Source organism: Athene noctua, chromosome 25 (genome assembly GCF_965140245.1).
Source record: "Athene noctua chromosome 25, bAthNoc1.hap1.1, whole genome shotgun sequence".
NCBI lineage: Eukaryota > Metazoa > Chordata > Aves > Strigiformes > Strigidae > Athene > Athene noctua.
In genome coordinates, this window is record NC_134061.1 from 3,577,231 (window position 1) to 3,597,787 (window position 20,557).

The 20,557-nt window shown below is 42.4% G+C and overlaps 1 protein-coding gene across 4 annotated transcripts; it reads right to left on the reverse strand.

Moving 5' to 3' along the window:
• Positions 1-1,347: 1,347 nt before the first annotated feature.
• Positions 1,348-20,521, reverse strand: DDX42 (DEAD-box helicase 42). 4 transcript variants are annotated; one of them, XM_074926946.1, is made up of 19 exons: positions 20,429-20,500; positions 18,319-18,555; positions 17,331-17,481; positions 16,664-16,725; positions 15,606-15,642; positions 13,998-14,147; positions 13,661-13,765; positions 12,946-13,065; positions 11,695-11,871; positions 11,065-11,193; positions 10,093-10,192; positions 9,381-9,428; positions 8,741-8,838; positions 7,158-7,434; positions 6,333-6,559; positions 4,922-5,032; positions 4,043-4,144; positions 2,669-3,397; positions 1,348-1,505 (listed from the first exon to the last, which is right to left on the reverse strand). In XM_074926946.1, exons 2-18 carry the CDS (start codon positions 18,537-18,539, stop codon positions 2,702-2,704), a joined length of 2,811 nt encoding a protein of 936 aa, XP_074783047.1. In that variant the 5' UTR covers positions 18,540-18,555; positions 20,429-20,500; the 3' UTR covers positions 1,348-1,505; positions 2,669-2,701. The 4 variants fall into 4 exon arrangements, with proteins under 4 accessions (XP_074783047.1, XP_074783048.1, XP_074783044.1 ...); XM_074926947.1 differs by lacking the exon at positions 1,348-1,505 and having other exon boundaries at positions 1,535-3,397; positions 20,499-20,521; XM_074926943.1 differs by lacking the exon at positions 1,348-1,505 and having other exon boundaries at positions 1,535-3,397.
• Positions 20,522-20,557: the final 36 nt, after the last annotated feature.

Consider the following 20,557-nt stretch of genomic DNA (forward strand, 5'->3'; position numbering starts at 1 on the left):
TCACAATAAAGACAGTGATGGTGAACGTGTAAATACTTCTGTGCATTCACATACCTTCCAGTGAAAAGCTACAGTACAAAGGGGAGTCACGAGGGTTGGGAAGCGCTGGAGGGACGGACAGCCAGGCCAGAGGCATGTCAGGGAAGGGCTCTGGGGTCTGTATTCTTTAAATGCTCCAGAAGACAGCACAGGGTCAGGCACAGCCTTGACAGCGAGTGCTGGGGGGTGGCAGCATTTGCTCCACGCGGGGGGACGAGGCAGCGGAGGGGGGACTGAGGAGCAGGCAGAGAGGCAGGGGCAGATCTGAGGATTGCGCTTCACAAACAGACCTGAGCTTCCCATAAGGGATTTGCTCAGCTGTGAGCTGTGCTCTGGTCTCTCCAGAAGCTGCTCAGCCTCCGCTGCACGGGCCAGGTTCTCTTTCGGGGGAGCTGGGGGCTGCTCACACAGCTGCCTTGTTCTGAACCCACCCCCTCATGTACCTAACACGGACCCGTGAACTGACATTTATAGCTCGCTCTCGGGGATCAATATTTACCCATTCAAGTCTCAAGAGGTTCCTGGTAGCTGAGAGAGGGGTGAGGAATTTCAATAATCCTATCGAAGAGCAGAGGGATGTGTTAAAAAGAAGGGGAGAGACCCGACCACAGGATGCATACAGGGCCAGCTCCCGGTGGCAGCGAGCTGAGATCCAGGAAGGGAGGGGGCAGATGGCACCTTCAGACTAGGGTGCTGGGGTTTTTTTTTGTTTAGAAGCTCAGATCTTTAATTCTGCAGAGTGATAAACCTGAAGTGTGATAAGGAGAATGCCACAGCTTCTGAACCCCTGCCACATCTGCCCTTATTAGTCTCAATACTGAACATGCAGAACTCAAACCAGTGCAATGAGGTTCCTGCCTAGACCGTGACAAGAGAATTCAAGGGGAGGCTATTTTAGAAAAACCCAACAGATTAGAGCTAGAGGGGACCCATGTAATCAAGTTGGTGTCTTAACTGAAACCAGTACATGTGCAAATCAGGGCACAAGACTGTTGCTGAGTTCTCTTTCCAGGACAACCAATGACCCCATGAAAGGCTGGGATGTCCTGGGCTGCATCCTTCCCTCCTGTAAAATGGAGAAAAATCTACTCCCTGGGAGGCTTTAAAGCTAAAATAGAGTTTACATAACAGTCTGGGGTGAAAGATCTTGAGAAAAAACACAGGAAGACTTTTTATCAACTACAATCCCCAACTTGTGGTGACAGAAAGGGACGCAGTCAAATCTCTAATCAGTCAAATCTCCATCCAAATGCCAGAACAGCAAAAGAAGTGGAGAATAAAAAGCACATGCGAGATATTTTTGTCCCAGTAATAAAACATTTACTAGAGCAAGCAGAAAGTAAATGCACAGCTGATAAAGAAAACATCACAATGTCACAAAACCCTGACAGTTTCTGATACTTCTTTCAGTAGAAACAAGACAGAGGTGGGTGCTGACATGTTTCAACAAAAGAGTTCTTCCTTACCTTTATGGCGCGCAAAAAAAAAAAAAAAAAAAAAAAAAAAAAAGTTAAAAAAAGGGTAATACACACGACGAGTTAAAAACGGTCAAGCAAGATTTTACAGTTTTAACTACATGTGTCCAATATGGGGCGATATTTGAGCTGTTCCACTTCATTAATCACTTTCTGGGTTCTCCCTAAAGGCTTCTGAGCAGCAGGTCCCTGAATTTCTGAGTGAAGCCTCTTCATCTAGCTACGCTTCGTGAGGGACACCAGCCTTTGATTGTTGTGGCCTATCTACATTTTTTTCCCTTTTTTGCTTTTAATTTCAAGAAAGCACTCAACCCTCTCATAACAGAGGGTGCATAGGCACAGCAGAGAGACAAGTTTGCTATGCAGGCTTCCACCAAAACGAAGATTATTAGGAAAGAAGAGGTTCTTTAAAAGGAAAATTACCTGGGCAATGGGACTGGGATTGATGTACTGACCACAAACAAGCTGGAGAGTCCAACCTACACTACATGTGAATTTGTGGTAGGCTGGGCTGGAGAAGGTTCCCTTGAACAGCTTCATACAAATTTAAAAAAAAAAAAAAGAAAAAGAAAAAGAAAAAAAATCAACTTGCTTCATCCCACCTTCAGCAACACAAACTGATGCATTCTCACTTGATGGGGAGAGATGTAAGGGGCAACCTGGAAGCCAAATCCCTCTTATCTGGGGATAAGAGACTATGTGGAAAGAAGAGACTGGGGAAGAACTCACCATACTGAACAAATTACTGAAAGATTAATGTTTAACAGGTGGGTCCTGAGCATCTCTAGATGGACTGGTTTTTTAAATGTGAACGCTGGTTAAGAAAAGACTACTTTATACTTCTATGGACAGCAGTTTCTTAACGTTCCAAGGACGTGAAACAGCTTCTTTCTTGTCAAGAAGATCTGTTTAAATCCAGCAGAGAGTCACTTGAGCACTGAATGTTTAAAAGCAGAACCCAGGGAGCTTTATCAAAATGATTTCTCTTTGACTAAGCATTGTGTGTACACATCATTGGAGTGAATCTGTCCGCAGATGTACCAGCCCAGACTTGAATGGGGAGTTTTCATGGTTTCCTTCTCCTCCCCCAGCTGCTCAACAACCAGTTACCAAAAACCCCAAGAAATCCTCGGAAAAAAAAAAGACAACACTACCTGCAGAGATTCCAGGTTGTGAAACACCAGCTTTTAACTGTCCCACCGGCTCTTCTTACGTTTTGGGGGTTCTGGGACAGCAAACCCATCTGTCTTGTTGTCTCGGCTGTTGCCATCCTTCCTGTTCTCACCATTCCTGTTCTCGTTGTTCCTACCGTCGCTGCTGTTCCTGCTGTCACCGTTATTGCGGCCGCCGCCGCCGTCGGGGAAGTGCCGGCTCTCAGCGTGGCGATGGCCGTCGCCGTGTCGGCCCTCTCCGTGGCGGTAAGCGTCACTGTGGCGACTGCCTCCTTCTCCGTGGCGCTGCACGTCGTTGTAGCGCCCGCCACCCTCTCCACGGCGCGGGACCTCGTTGTGGCGACTGTTCCGGTTGTCGTTGTATCGTTCTCTGACAACGCCACCGCCACCGCCAGCCGCAACGCCGGGGCCGCTGCTGCCGATGGCTTCGCGATTGTTGGTGCTGGCAGTTGTGTTGTTGAAGCCCTGTACTCCGACGCTTGGAAAGGTGGGAACGCTGCTCAAATTCCCCGTGCTGGTGAAACCCGGAACACCCTTCGCTGCTGCGGCGGCTGCGATGGGACTGTCAGGGTTTGCAGCGTTTTGCTGTGCTGAACTCGTTGGTACCGAGTTTAAGCTCCCAGCGCTGGTCCAGCCACTCGCACCAGCAGAAGAGCTACCAGTCTTTTGATTGTTTAAGCTTGCAGCAACAAAATGGCTCTTATACTGGGACTGCCAGGAAGAGACAGAAAAGAAAAAACAGAGCCCGTTTGCCTCTGCACTGCACCACAAAACACGCAGCCAGCATGCATATACAAGCCCATCTTGAATTCTGGGGAGCCCCTAGGAAAAAGAGTTCCTATAAAAAGTCACTCTTGGAGTGATTACATTCCTGCTGTGCCTATGAACACAGAATTAGTAACAGGCATCTGCCACCTAACCACAGAAACAAGGGAACTCCTATACTGTGGGGTAAATTTTTACACTGAAGAGAATTGGTTTCTGTGCTCCCCGTTTCTTTGGATTGCAATTACACTACTGCTGCTAAGCAACCTAAATAGGATCAAGCCTAGGAGCAGAACGCAGAAGGGAAAGAGAGCAAAGCAGCAGAAAACAAAGTCTGGCAAATTAACTTTGTGCAAACGTGTTCAGTCCAGCCTGCACACTCATTCTACCACTTCTGAGTGCAATGCTGAGTGTGTGCTCCAAGTGGATGAGACGTGGCCACAAGTACCAAACTAAACTTCCCTGAAATCAACGGGGTCTCTGCATTTTCAGGGGAAAAAAATAATACTGTCTTGAATCATCAATAGTAAAATTTTATCATGTTATGCCCTCTCTCGAGTTAGAACTTGGAGTACAAGTGATGGAACCAACCTGAAAAGCTGCTTTCATTGCCGTAAGCCTGTCTCCCATCGCCCCAGTGGATGGCTTGTACGCCTCATAGTTACTCATCACACTGTTGTTGTTTCCACGATCCTACACAAAAAGACAAAGGACAACTGGAGAGATTTATCCTACACACTTTCAATTTAACCCTTCTCCAAATATCTCTTGGCCCTGCACTCGGAAATACATCTACTAAGGATGAAAAACTTCTGGAGAGCACCGAGCAGAACAGTTTGCCCCGTGACTTTGAGGATGACAGAAAAGTAAATACGCATTAAGTCTTCGTGACTCACTAGTCAGCAGTGTAACATCATTTCCCAGCTCCTTACAGCACAAGCAAAAGCAAAACGCAATCAAATGCAGATTTTTCACAAAGGTCATAGCCAAGACAAAGTGTGAATAAGGCTTCAGCTGTGACTTTTGGAAAGATGGTGAACATGGTGTGTTTTCAACATGCCTAGAGTTAAACTTTGCCCCCACACACACTGGCAATGAGCTGTTTTGCTAGCATGGACACACCTTCCTAAGTGTTCCCAATGCTGCAAGACTTTTTGCTGCCAAGACTGTCTGGAAATGGCTTTTCAAGTAATTGATTAGCATTTATTTTGCATTGACAGTCTATTTTGGGAAGAATCTCCAAACCTTCTGGATCCCTCTGGCCCTAAAGGCAGCTCTTGACAAGAGCAGCACAGGACAGTTTCACTTGAGATACTTCTCATACTAACTCTGAAAGACTGAGCTGTGAAGACCTTTGAAAGCAGAGGCTATATTTCAGTACTAGGAAGATTTTTGAAATTAAAGAGTAGTCAATACTAAGTTAAAAAGTTCTAAAAATCTGTTAACAACTTCTCCAGCATCTCTACTTACAGAATTTTCTGATCCCAGACCAGGACGTTCACGGTATCCTAAGCCACCACCACCAATATTCAGCTTTTTGCCTTTTCCTCCTTTGAAACGTGATTTCCGGAACCACGGATTCTGTACAAAAGAAGGACAAATGCTTCTCAACACAGCGAATAATAAGCTTCATAAATGCATGTAATGAGGCTCAGAAAAGAAGGATTTTAAGCATTTCAAAAGAAAAATATATGCTGTGGCCCATTCAACACCACAGCTGTTGCAAGGGGGTGGGATGTGACAGACTACAACGCTTTGAAATCAAGCTGCAGGCAGCTTTGTCATGTCAGTCTGAAGCTTTTTGTTACAAATGCTTTTTATGAAAACTAATTTTATGTCCTGAAATTTCATCCCTGTTAAGATTTGGGAGTTTGCATTCTAATACACCCAGGAATAAGAGCAATTTCAAATGCCATTCACTCTGGAGCTCTGCACTTGCTCACACGGGGGTTTTATTGATTTAGCCCACTGCCTGGCTAAGGAGAAGGGAGGTTCTGTCAGCAAAACTTCCTGCAACAAGCAGTGGCCAGGACAGGGCAGTCCAACCAGACCTCCTGTTACCAGGTTTTTAAATAACGGTTGCCTGCACCCCTTTTCATGCTCTATAGTTTCTTCAAATCCGAAGAAGCCAATAAGCCCTTCAGCTTCTCTGCTCTCCTCTCCAAAGGCAGCCTTTGGAGCTCTGCCTCACAAATTGTCCCTTCTGAAAACGCTGCCTCTGTACCTTAGGAAAAAACAATTACTTCTAGCAGCTAGTGTCCAAGCTGCTTGGCAATGAAGACAAAACATGCTAATCCATCTCTGAATTTGGGAATTACCAAACAGCCTTTGCTCTCTTGCAGCTACACAGGCAGGAGAAGACAAGAACTTAGATGTGGAGTAGAGTGGCATAGGCACAATTGCTTCAGCTATCCGTCATACCTATATATAGCAAGCCTGCCACATATCACTGCCAAGCAGGTATAATGATCAAGCAACAACCATTTCACAGAGTGAATGTCCCTGTAATTATTTTGTAGTTTAGCTTTCAGCTAAGCTGCATTTCCCAGGTGCCTGCCACAAATGCATATCAAAAATATGATTGTAATGAGATACTGCAGCTGGAGTGAGTGCGCTGCTGGCATCGGCCAGATTACAGCTCCTAATTTCCTAGGCAGTGCCCGACCCCAAAATACATTACATACTGCGTTCCAAAATCTTCATGTCTTCATGGATTCTTTCAAAGGCCATTAAAAACACTCGAAAGCCTACTTAAAAACAGTATAGATTGCAAAAGGTCACTGCTAACACGTGACCAAGCCAGAAAAAAAGTCCCTGAGCTCCTGATTTCACGCTAATCATGGAAGGAACCTTCCTCTACTCAAGTTCTGCTTGTTTGTACCTGCATTGCTAGATCCAACAGCTCTTTGGAAACGTGTTGATTAGCGCCTTCCAGGTTTCTGACAAGATCACCAGCGAAGTTACTGTCTTTGGGAGTCAGCAGAGTGTAGGCAACTCCCTTCTCACCAGCTCTGCCAGTACGACCAATTCTATGGGTGTGTGTATCGATGTCCCGAGCCACATCATAATTGATAACAGTCTTAATGGAAGGAATATCTAACCCACGAGCTGTAATAGAGGGCGACATAGCAGCAAGTGTGATTAACCTGAATTAACTCAAAGTAATTCCATTCATACCAGCGTATCACTTCATTATGCTCCAGCATATGAAAGGAGTTTCCACAGGAACACACCCCAGTTAAGGCGCCCTTCATTCATGTTAAGGGTAGTAATATCTTCTCTCCAAGTTCACAGGACTGGAGATGGAAGAGATCTCTCTAAATGACTGTTTTTCCAAGGAAGAGAGAGGGCTTTATTAAAGGACACTGAAATTCAGTCTTTGTTCAGCTGGGTACAAAAGCTGTTCTAGAGAAGGCTTCAAGTGTGTCCATCTCCTCTTCATTTAAACAGGCATAATGTGTCAGCTGATTAACAAACAGCAACTACTTCCTTAAGAAACAGCTTGTTTTCTTTCTGTATATTAAAAAACATCTGTCAGACTGTAATTTAAACATCATTAGAAGACTTTAAAAATAAAATCCCTTGCTAACACTGTGTACTTCTGGAAAACATCTGGAATACAGGGCCCAGCAGGTGCAGAAGCCAATCTTGTTGGCTTCCACTGAAACGTGTTAGCCTTTCTGCTGCTTCTTAGAACGCCACATACCTGCCACATCAGTAGCTACCAGTATCGGGATCCCCTTTTTCTTAAATTCTGAAATGACTTTATTCCTCTCGCTCTGGTCCATGTCACCATGAAGCAGCCCTAGATTATGATCCTCCTGCTTGAGGTTATTGGCCAGCTCTTCTGCATTTGCCTTCTTGGTGACAAACAGGAGAACACTCCCAGACGATGTGAACTCCACGAGGCGCCGAGTCAGCCAGTTCCACTTGCTAGGGCCAGAGGGGAAAATCTCCACGATTTGAGTAACATCTTCATTTGCCTAAGGGGAGAAAGAAGACAAGCAATAACACAGGACAGAATGGCAAACAAACACAGATGGTAGAATAAAATGAGGAATTTAAACTACGTGTAAGAATAAAAAGTGGAGAAACAGCAGACCAAAATTCTCCTTCAAAAGAGGTTTCAGCTCTTGGCTAACTGCTGACCACTTCATTTTCACAGTGCAGAAAAGGCAGGGGTTAAATGAGCTACTCTCTGCTAAACCTGAGAGGCAAAGCTCAGTCTTTTGACATGATGCAGTTTGGCACCCAACTGATCTAAAGATGGGTACTTGGAATTTCGATGCTCTTGTGACAGATGCCATTAACGTCTCAAACAGACTGTGCAAGAGCAGGGTCTGAGATGGAGGATGCTCATCAGTAAAAGTTATTCATACAGCCAGCAGAGAAAGTACTCCTGTGAGCTGTAACTTGTCCTTGGAGTTGGGAGAGGGGAGGTATAAACAGACTCCCTACACACTTCATATTGCAAGTAATAAAAGTGCAGTGGAGCTCACAGCACTACCTGGAAGTTTCTCTGAAAGATTTAATTTTTACATAATTAAGTATTAATTGTTTCAAGGATGATGCTCTCAGAGTAATAATTTAGATCAAAGAAAAGAAACCATGTGATTGAGCTAAGAAAGCTGCTTCTTTTTTTTAAGTGATGGTTAGGAAAAACTTTTTCCCACAAAGGGGCTACAGGTAGCCATGAACTTTCTGTTATAAAGGGGTACCTCACATTCATGGTCGAAAAAAAATAAAAATGCAGAGAACTGGTTAAAAGAAGAATGCTCTGAAGGCATCTTGGGAAACTTCTCAACAGTTTACATTTATAAGCAGTTTCTTCAGAGCAAGTGTAACCTGCCCACTTCACTGACTTACTGCCCAATTTCTAGTCTAATAGTTCAGCTGCTACTGTCGAGCAATCTAGAATCAACATTCCCACATAAACCAGCTGAAAGACATCAGTGTCTAAGTGTCAAATCCTTCATTGCAAAAGCTATGATTTACTTATAGTTTTGAGACCAAAAAAAAGATATACCTGTTGATTCAGCCTAATTAAAAAAAAAATCCAATCATCACATTAATGTTTTTCACTCCTTGATGAAATCTCCCATCACTATAATAATATTTGTTGGCAGCAAGAAAGCTCAACAAAATAAATAAAAGCCCCCAAACCAAAACCTTACTATTTTTTGTTAAGCACGAATATAAATGATGACTACTGCAGTTTAATTTAAATTTCAGACAACAGAAACAGGATGGTTCATATTCCTGATTGTCTCACAAGTAACGTGGAATTACCTCTCCAATGTCTCCCTGCACAACTCGAATGGGGTCGATCAGAATATCTCGGGCCAATTTCTCAATCTTCTTACGGAAAGTGGCACTGAACAAGAGGGCTAAAAGAAAAACAGTATTTGAACTCCTTGAAAAAGAAACTTTATTTCAGAATTGTGAAAACACTGCACAGATCTTGTGAATGAGGACCTGTACAACTGTGCTAGCTGTCAGTGATCTGAAGCTATGGTCTGTTTTACAGGTTTTAATGAAAATTATCAATCACACTGTTAGAATACCTCAACGTGGAAATACATTTCGTGGCACTTGAAACAAGATGTTGATAATATGTGGCCGTGCTGTGAACCTTCTTTCATGGCAGCTTAGAACACAGGATCTCAAAGCATATGAACATTAACTCAGCTAATCATCTCTTCTCTGAGTAAAGTCTGTGGAAGGATTACAGACTAACGTGGCTACATGCCCACACTTCCCAAGTGCTCCCTCCTAACAGCCCACACTGAGAGTAACACCAGTGGACTTTTGCAGAAGCCTCGTTGTGTGGCTGTGTCAGGAACAGGAAATCCAATCTCTGTTCCAGATTCTTAACTGGTAGCCCACCACAAAGCCTCCTCAGGTTACTTAGAAATACTCTTATACTTACTCTGTCTGTCAGGACGTACGTGGCTTGCGACTGATCTGACCTGATATTCTGAAAAGGAGATGGAAAATGTTCTCATCAACATCATATGCTCATTATTTAGTAGAATAACCAAAAATACTTCTTCATTGCTTTATTTAACAACCAACCATAGAGTGAATGTCTCTCACTCAGTATTTAATTTTACTGCGACTTCCAGTGGATCTTTGCTGCACAATGGAAGTTCCTTTGCTGCAAAAAGAAACTTTTGGAAGATCCTTCAGCAAAAAATTCCATAAGCAAAGATCCTAGTAAATTTGTGCATAACCTATACATCTTACAAGCGTCTCCCCGCCTTTGTGCTATTATAGCACTGTCAAATCTTTGCTGTGTCCCATGATTCTTGAACACAAATTCAAAATCATCCAGATCTGAATGACCAAACTGCTTCCAATAAAGTTCTTTTAACACCACTAATTTGTACACACAGAAGTGACTTGCCCAAAAGTTATTCAGCAACTCTAAGATAAAAATCAGGGTTTTTGGACTTCAACACCAACAGGATTTCACTGATCTCTTTATAGCAACATATGTTAGCCCTTTAAATATGAGTCTATAAAGTATTTGCTTAATGTATTTTTAAGTGTATGAAGCTACAGGGGTTATAAACAGTCCTACTAAGCTGGGAACTGGACACCACCCCTTTCCAAAACAGTGAATTTTGTTCGTTACGTACCAAAACCCATATCAAACATTCTGTCAGCTTCATCAAACACAAGGTAAGTGACTCTTTGAAGGTTTGTAGCTTTCTTTTTCACATGATCAATCAAACGACCCTATTAAAAAAAAAAAGTTTTTAAAGCATATTTTAAAAAATGTTATTATATGCAACCTTCAAGCACTTAACTGCTTTTTATTCTCATTTACCAGAGACTTAGAATAGAAAACATCTCAAGGCTTCAGTCTAGAACTAAGTGTCCATATTCCAGTTATAGAAACAGATTCCTAAAACTCTCATCAACTATGCCTGACAAGCATAGTTGTCTTCAACTTCAGGCCTGTTTTTTTCAAGCTTAACACTGCTGAGATCCTAAAATTGCCCATTCTTCATTACAATTAAATTTTAAATGTGAACTGGCTACTTAATCCCACAATTTTTGGCAAGGGAGTTCTTCATGCTTTGTTTTCTTGCCTAATACCCCAATAAATAGCCACAATTCCTCCAACCGTTGCTCAGTTTTGCCCAAGTTCATAACTAGTTTTTTGCATTAAGCAAAGCCAGTTGACAGTGGTGCTCATTTAAATCACTGGTTCTGCATCAACATCCATTCTGACTCAGTGTTTCAACCCTTCAGCATTAATTCCACAGGCTCTACACTGATTCAGGAAGATGGCACTCAAGTCCATGACATTCTGGGAATCTTCTTCATCAATTTTAAGGCTCAGCAATCAAAAGCTGGTACAGTGCATAACTGACACTGATTCAAGCAGATCTTGCTTGCTATTCTACTGGAGATCATACCTAATATCTTTGAATTTATCCTGGGAGAATAATCATCCCAGCGTATTTGCTCTCAATATCTGATAACTGTGAAGAACCTAGATTTCAGCGATAAGAGAACAAATTCTGCAGCACCAAAAAAAAATCCATCTCAACTTCAGTTAAGCAACAAAAAAACCCCAGTACTGTGTGCATACAGGTACTTACTGGTGTGCAGACAACTATCTCTGCCCCCTCCTGGAGGGCTTTGGCTTGCTCCCACATGCTTCCTCCTCCATACACAGCTACGGAGCGCAGATTATATGCCTTACCAAAGCGCTTACATTCAGAATGGATCTGAGAATTTTAAACAAAGCACATCACAGTTCACATTAGACAGATGTGAGAAAAATAACACCTACCTTGGAAATACAGTCCAGCTCCTGAAATCCACTTTTCAGCTAGTAACTTAACAAACTTATTCAGAAATCCTTAGGGCTGAATACTTCAATACTTGTGGATAATTTTCAGTAATTTGAGAAACCAATTTAGACAACTGTAATTTAACCTGCAAGCTCTATCCTTTTACACATACAATTTGTAGCAATGCATCCACAGTATTCTTAATACTTAGAAATAATACGGGAGCACTGTGCAAAAATTTACAATTTCAGGTTTGTCATGATCCTTCAACAAAGAGACGCGGGAGAGAATTGAGCCCACATTGGAGGTATGCTACTAATGCACGGAGCAGTTTTTTCAAATAGTTTACTGAGATTCTCTGATAATTTCTGCCCAGAATTTTGTCTTCTTCTGTTAGAACACTGTACAGCACACACACAATTAGCGTAGACCTACCTGTTGGCAAAGCTCTCTGGTTGGGCAGACGATCACTGCAATGGGACCATCCCCTGGTTCAAGCTCCTTTTGATCCATGATGTGAATCAGCATCGGCCAGATGAAGGCTGCTGTTTTTCCACTTCCAGTCTTAGCTATCCCAATCATATCCCTGCCACTTAGTGCAACTGGAACACCCTAAAATTAAGGAGATTCTAAACCCATATTATGCCTACCTTAGCATATTCTTGTGCTAGATACTACACAAAAACTCAGATAACAAGAGGAAAGCACATTATAGAGGACTCACAGCAACATATGTCAATGCTTACACAGTTTTATTGCCAAGTTCAGATCAGAATTAGTTTCTTTTAAGGGCTGGAAGTAATTACCATGTGTAAGTGTTGCTGTCCTATACGAAATCAATGTTCGGGCACAGCACAACATCCCAAGGATATATTTACATGTACACAAATGCATCTTGTCCAGCTGTAAGAATGCTAAGAACAAATTCTCTGAGCCTATTCTTTCTGTAACTATTCTGGGTGCTGAAGTCTTCAGTTCATCCCTACTGTTGCTATAAGGGCCTCTCAACCAGTTTTTTCCAAATACTATGGACTAAGATCCTAATAAACATCCCTTGGACACAGCACCCTGTCATTTTTTATACTTCAAGAAAACCATCTGAAGTGGTGTGGTTATAATCACATTACTGATAAACTTAATTACTTATGGTAATCAATCTACATATGGAATAGAATCCCTTTTGCCTGCATGGACCTCCAAGGAATGGTCCAGCTCATAGGGCATTTATTCTAATTGCCAAAAGAAATGAAAAAAATTGCCTTGTTGCATAACTCTTCTAGTTACAAGACATTTAAATATAAGATGTTTAAAGGAATAAAGTTGTCAATGTAGGGTTCTTTACTCAGCTACTGCTATGGTTATTTATAATACAATTTAAAAAAAAAAACAACCAAACAACCCTTTCCTACATTTCTACTAGAGGTGTCACTTGACTGTTCTTCAGCCTTCACCAAGAGATAAATGAAGAATATGGATATATTTACAATGGTTATTAAACAAGAACAAAAGTGGGTAAACTTCTATTTTAAAAAGTATCAAAGCTATTTTCCTAGAAAATACAAATTATTCTTCCCTGTGACATCTCTATATAGGAAACTAGAATTGTACACATCCTCATGTGGACTAAGGACGTTTGCATGTGTTCTACTAGTTCTCTTTAGATGTTAGAGAAGTAACAACACTCACCTGACACTGGATAGGAGTGGGCTGGGTATACTCGGATTTTCTAATCTGATGCATAAGTTGCTCATCAAACCCAAAATGAGCAAAACTACTGCCAGGCCTTGGAGGAGCAGCACCAGAGACCTTAGAAACAGAAACGTATCTTTGTTCATGAACAGTAAGAGAAAAACAAAGAGCACTCTGTACAAAAATGAAAAAAAAGGTCTCTGCCTCTGAAAATGGCTTTTTGCTTTTTGAATAGATATAAGTTTAACTAGGTGCACATTCCAGATGTCTTGTGTAAACAGGACTTCCAAGTACAAAAATTTAGATAATTTATCACCATAAGCTACTGAACATCATATCTATCTCCTTGTATAATGGGTCTTCCCCAAATAATTTCCTTCATAGAAAGTCACCACACTAACATGTCACAAACGGCAAAGAACTAATTCTTGCATATAATATTTGCAGTTTCAATTCCTAGCTCTGGAGTTCTTTTGTCCAAGTGCAACCATGCAAGTGGAAATCTTTGGCACCACCTCTGACAAATCCAGAGAAGACTTTCAAGAACTGCGAAGGAAAATCCAGATCCCTTAAATCAAAGTCACTGATGGTATCCAAGAGGCTTGGTATTCAAAGGTTGGAGTCTCCTGTGAAAACCTTCATTAAAACTACTAAAAGTCCAAAACCAAGGGAGTAAAAAGATTCTAGGAGGATAGTTTTGTGACCAGCTTACCCGCAGATTTAGCTTATGCCGTAACTCCACCACTTGCTGCGGGGTCAGGCTGGTGATCTCCTCATGCTCATCATAGAAATTTTTCTCAAATGGTGGATATTCAATCTGCAAGGGTAATTACTCAGTTAGTTCAGGACTCAAGATTCTCTCTGTACACATAGTTTTGGAGAGGAAGGGTCCTTTTTCTCGAAAGTTCTTATTGTCTGCAAGAACATCTGTTTAATACGAAGCCATTTCAAGAAATTTTACAGGGACAGAAGCAATTTCAATCTGCTGTTTGGCTCCTGCTTTCTAGAATGCCTCAGACAGAACAGAATGGAATAAACTTCCTTCCTACCTCTGAATGGTCAATAGGTGGAAGAGGATCAATGATTTTTTTGGATGGTGCAATTGGATTCCCATCACTATCATACTCCAGATTATCCTCTTCCTCTTCTTGGACCACACCAGCAGTGGGGTTTTCAGCCATGTAGCGAAAATAAGCTTCCTGCAGCAAAACATATCAGTAAAATCACATACAATAGGATGCAAAACTACTACTACATTTGTTTAAATGATGTATATGCTAGACGGCTGTTTGCTTTCACACCCATCATTGAGGAAAAAAAACCACGTTCACTACAACTGATTCTTCTAATAAATACCAACAGTTATGTCCAGAAGGACAATAAGTACAAATGAAGAAAACAACTATAGTGACAGTTAGACCACAAAATGCTTTTAAAAACCAAACTTCTCTTATACGTCTGCTTAACAACTTCTTCTACCGAGACTTGTCATCCTTTAACAATAGAAGAATCTATTCTTATTTCCACACGAACAAAGTACAAATGCTGCAGGTTTTTAAACAGAGAACACAATGTTGCTAAGCATATGATGTTCAGGGGCTTTTTAAACACACTATGCCAAAAACAGTTTCTCCACTTCCCCTAACTAGACTCTAAGAAATGAAAATATATCTATTTTTCATTCAGAGTCAACAGCAAACGGGAAAGAAACTATGTCAGAAGAGTCCTTTAACGCAAGCCCAAGTTAGAAGTCCCTGTCACATGCCATCCTTCCAGCTCACAAATATGTCCGTGTCTCACAGAATCTCACTGGCACACCACGACATTCTCATGGAGGAAACATCAGTCTCACTTGACTTTCACGCAAATATTTAAGATCAGATTTTTAAAGCAAGGTTCTATTACAAATAAATGTATATACTCATCTGGCTTTTTCACTTGCATGGCCAATTATCACTCAGTCACATAGAGACGCACACGATACACTTGAACAACAGCTGTCTTCAAGTGTAAGTCACCTTTGCTCAAACTTTATCACAGCTACACTCACCAAATTGGAAGCAAAGGCCTTGAGGCCAGACAACCCTTCTGTGCTCCGCATTATTGCGAGTAACACAATAGTTATTAATTATAACTTAGTAGTAAGGTACATTTTGAAATGAAGACTTTCCTCTTTGTTTATTATTTCTGTTACAGTGATGCTTATAATCTTCAATCAGAACTGGAGCTCCTCTGAAAATAAAGAGCAAAAAGCCTGATTCTTGCCCTTGACAGACATTAAATTTCACTGCACATAGCCTCCACAGTTTAACAGCCTCTCACTGGTGCTTCATGTTAGTTGATTCTGCTAATTCCAAATTTGATGAGACCCTCAGATACTGAAAATCCTGTACAGAAAGTTGAAGTTCAAACTGACGGAAAAAATCTTCTTAAACGGAGTAAAAAAGAAGGAAATTGCCTCCTAATATTCTTCTTTTTTTTAGTGAAACACCTAGAAGGGTAGAGACAGCAGGGTAACCACTACAGCTTCCTGCTGAATTGTCCAGATACTGCATGTGATACTGGAGTTTTGTTTGTACCTAGTAGTTATATATTTGGGGAAGCAAGGTAAAAAAACAAAACAAAAAAGAAGATAGAAAGACTGCATAGGAACTCACTTGGTCATCTTCCTCTTCAATGTCATCTCGAATACCCCTGGAAAAACAAGCGGAGAAAAAAAACTTCCCTGCAAGTGTTCCACATACTCAGCTCCATACTTTCATTTGATTAGTGCTGAGCTCCATATTTTGTGGAAGACACAACACTAACAACTCAGTAACATTTATAATCCCAACCCATGGAGTTTTCATATTTGGCGCCAACCATAAAAGCGACCCTACAAAGACTTCTTTTTACTCCTATTAATGAGACTGAAAGATTAGGATTTCATCTTCCCAGTAGAAGCCACATCAAAGATCATCCTGGTCTAAGCTCTTGATGCTACAGAAGTCCCATAACTGAAGAGGAATATGAGCCATGAAGTGCAAATCCAGTTCAGAACTTCCCCGGGTGGTGATATGGATCCGGTGTTTTGTTTCAGGACCATGTATAACCTCATCAACCCCATGCAGTGCAAGTTCTACCAAGGTATCTGATATTTATATCAAGAATCAACAGCATCATTACTTTCTCTGGTCAAAACAGATAGATAAGCTGCAAAAATGTAAACTGTTTTAAACTCCAAATTGTCCCACGCTACCTAATACATCAGCTTTATTGTGGGATGTCTCAAAACCTACTTCAACTTTGGAAGAATCTCCAGTATTACAGCTCAGCTGTACTGAGTTATATTGGTCACATAAATGCAGTTTTAAAGTAAACCACCCTGATCATTGCAAGGATATGGAAAGAAGAAAAACTATTCAGGCTGACTTGGAAGATGGTAGTAGTACAATGTGCTGCCCCAATTTTTGTGGCCTAGAAAGGCTTTTCACGTGAGATAACTCTCAGGGTGTTACATTTTACTGTAGGATGCTGTCATGGATTCTTCCCTCCTATTATTCAGTTTTTATTGCACAGAACTTTACCCATGGAAAACATCATGCACTGGTTAATGCTATTTACTAAGTATATATTATATTGCCTACAGAACAATCATCATCAACAAAATGCATTGGAATACTCTTAGCAGCATACAAGACACAGGCAGGCATGGGAATTATAAATGAGAACTTACTTAACATTCTTTTTTTCTTTGTCTTTATCTTCAAGTCTCTTCATGTCTCGAGCAGCTTGATCCTAACAGGTCATAAAATTAGGACATGTTAAAAAAACCAAGATGATAAAACATGTAGAGGAAAAGTGTTCCTACATAACTAGACCATCATGCCACAGAGGCAGCATTTTTTTGACTAAATTTTCTCCTGCTCCATCTCCTATTCTGCTAAATAAATTCTCCTGCTAATACCTCTGAAATTTGTATCCTGTAACTTCACGGTAACGTTGTTGTAAAAATACATTCTCTGCATTCCTCCTGAAAACACTGTGACAGAATCCAGCTAATAACAGAACTGTAGCTAAGGAACAGCTCATGATAAATACAAATAATTTCAATTCAGGTAGTGTAAAATGCAGAAAACCTTAATTTCGTATTCAGAGCCACACAAAGCTGTTAGTTGTACTGCCTTGACATGCTCAAAACAGTTAAGCTACTGTAAATCATATCCACCCTCTCCCCATCTAATCCACATTTGAGTTCTAATTAACACAGCATCTTACAGAAAAACCAAAAGCTAAGTGACGTTCTGAATACAGCTGCCAAAATCATGAGTGACATTTGCTGCTCCTGCTAGAGAGAAGTTCGGCCACATAAATTAATAAACATTTCACAAGCCAGGTCTTGCCTCCACTTCAGCCATGAATGCCTCCAGAGGATCATCATCGCTGTCAGAGTCTGCTGATTTGGAATGAAACTGCTGGCGAGTGGGGGAATTCTCTGCAGGAATGTATGGCAATTCGACATTGCTGGAATCTTCCTCTTCATCCTCAAAGTATCTGAAAAGAAACAAACAATGGCTCAGTCAGCACACAGTATAGCACCATGCTGTCTTTCATGGTTTCTGAGTCAAGTTTCCCACACAGAGATGGGACAGCAAAAGTCAGTATGTACACAGGCAAAGATGTTGAGATTTGGTTCTTTATTCATGCTGTAAGCTAAAAGTGGTGGTCAGGCAAACATTTGTTAGGAAACTGATTCTTGAGTGGCTCTCCCAGGCCGGTGAATATAGGATGCTTTTCTGACCTCCCTTCTATTCAACGCATTTACGCAGCTAATAGAAGGGTTAGTAAAGAAATGTGGAGCTGAACGTTCCCCTGTGCAAAAACCACCCAAATTTATGCTGCTTGGCTCCAATTCTGAGCACACCATCTCAAGCAAAGTCTTATTCAGAATGAGATTGAGCTGACTGAGGCTCAGCTGAGATATGTTCTTAGGGAAGGGAAAGCTAGAGGAGAGTTCTCCACGGGCTGCTGCAGCATCTCAGAGTCTTTGAAATATATTTAAAGGCAAGGATGTATTATCATTCTCATTTTACAGACAATGGGCTGACACCCAGAGAAAAGGTAAATAATCAGTCCAGGACAACATCAAAAATCTGCTGCAAAGCAAGGATGGGAGTACCTGCAGGTGACTAGCTCAGTTTTTCTTGATACTATTGCCGTAAAGCTACCGGGGTTCTGTTACACCATAATGCAGTGCTAGGGTATTTATTCTTGGGCCGACTTTTCTAAATAACTAAACCTCATAAATGTCACAGATACTTTCCCTGACCTTGGAAATTCTAAAACACCAAGATCTAGAACTAGAGAAACACAAGAAATAACCCTACTTACGCATTCTCTTCGTCAAAATTTGCTCGCTTTGACCCGATTTTGTAGAAAGAAGGCAGCTGAGGAGGTCCCGATTTCGCAAATGCAGCAGAAGAACCAGCTGTTCCAAAAGCACTATGAGACTGTTGAGAGAGCTTAGGCTCCTCTTTTTTTCCAGGCGTTATGGCAAATCCACCAAAACCAAAGCCTCTCTTAGTACCAGGTCCACCTTTATTCCAATTCATGATGTCCTCAATATATCTGTTAAAATCACAAAAAAAACAAATTAATGCCCTTTTTGCTCTAGGCAGTTATGTATAATTGTCATGATAAAGAGACTTGTGGAAATGTGACTGCAAGAGTTTGATCCGTTTCCCAAAAAAGGATCTAGGCTTTGTTCTCTTCTTGTAAGTATCCATAATTCAAAAAAAGAATAAAACAAGACGCTGTCTTTTAAAACTGATTGTGTCTGTCAGCGACTGCCTAAGAGTATTTAAGATGTTGCCTGTCTTGTCTGTTTTGCAATCTATGACAAACAAACCCAAGGCCAGAACTTTGAACATCGGGAGGAACAAGAGATGAAAAGTCAACTCAGTACATATTTTGCACGTCCATACAGTCCCATCCTTCAGCGTTTCATGGCTTTGTAAATACACTACTGCAATCCAGACATCGCTAGAAAAACAAGCCCAAAGCACCACACCACTCCGTTATGAGACAAGGCACATTTCTGCCAAAAAGGCAACTCCTTCTTAAGAAAACATTTAGCCATATATATGTTCTCCGACCTACATTTTTCAAACCACATTTTAAATACTCCACACAACATGTCTGCCCAGAATTCGGCTTTCTAGGTTAGATCAGAGAAGACTGAACTGAGATTAAGACTGATACTAAGATTGACACTTCCCATTCCAAATAATTATTTTATCTGCATGGTCAAGTCATACCTTCAAGGCAGCCAAAGACAGTATGACACCCACTGCTTTCAAGTGCGTTATAATTAGATGGCTCAAAGGCTGCAAGTGTTATTAAACACTTATTAAATCCTCACATTCAGCAAGAATCCTCCAATGAGATCAGAATTCAATGGCAAAAGAAACAACTTCAAAATAATCTGAGAGTAAGTACTGCTACCGCTCCCTGTGCGGAACACTGACCAGCTTGGGACTTGCTCAATAAATCTCAAGTCTGGGGTAGAGTTCACTAAGAGACTTTGGGGAAAACTCTGCTATCCAGTTCTCCATGGTAGCAGCTGACTGGTGTCATGCTCCCACCTTCACTGACACACCTTGTAGCTTTCAGACCTGCAGATGCGTGGCAAGCAAGAGATCAAAATGTACAAGAAACGGATAAAAGGTGTAACTTTGCACTTCAGCAGCTGACAGCACAGCAGGCAGTCTTTCAAGCTATCACATCTGATTTCAAGGATTATTCCTTGCTGTACTTACTGACTTTTTTTCCTTCCTACCACCCCAGAAAATAAAAAGAATCGTTCTTTTATTCTGTCATACATCTGCAAAAGTACAGAATGTGGTCTGTCTGCCCACGGAGCCCACTTGTGAGCGTACAGGGAGAGGGTTCCTACAGACAGTTCCTACAGGCTGACCGCCGGGCTTGGCGTCTCTGCAAACGCCGTTCCGAGGGAGGAAACGCGAGGGTACAGACCCTTTCCACGGCTCCCCTGGATCTGGGGGAAACGCAGCAACATGTCTTAGCTGCTCCCGTTTCTGGCGGTTACTGAAGAGAGGAGGAGGGACGCCCTCCGCCCGCCGACATCACCCTTCCCGGAGCACAGCGGGGAAAGGAGAGCGGGGGCCCGGCGCCGCGGAGAGCCTCTTGCCTTCGGGCAGGCGCAGCGGAGGGAGCCGCAGCTTGGCCGCCACGCGCTCTCCCGGCACACTGGGCCCTGCGCGGGGCCGGCAGCGGGGCCTCTCGCAGCCTTTCCCGCCCGCGGGGCCCCGGCACGGGGGCGGGCCCTTTGTGCGGGCCAGGCCGAGGCTGCCCGAGCCCGCACTAGGCCGCGGCCCCGCCAGTCCCCACCCGCGGGGGGAGCCGCTGCGCCGGCGGGGGAGGAGCCGCCGCGCCGTCCCGCCCTGCCCAGCCCGGGCCGGGCCCGCTCCCCCTCACTCACCCCTCGGGCACCGCAGCCGCCGGCCGCCGCTTCCCCGGTTACCGGGGCGGGGGGTGGAGACGCGACGTACCTACGCACTAACGTGGTACGTGCGTGACGCGCTGAGGTCAGCACGCCCGCCGGAGCATG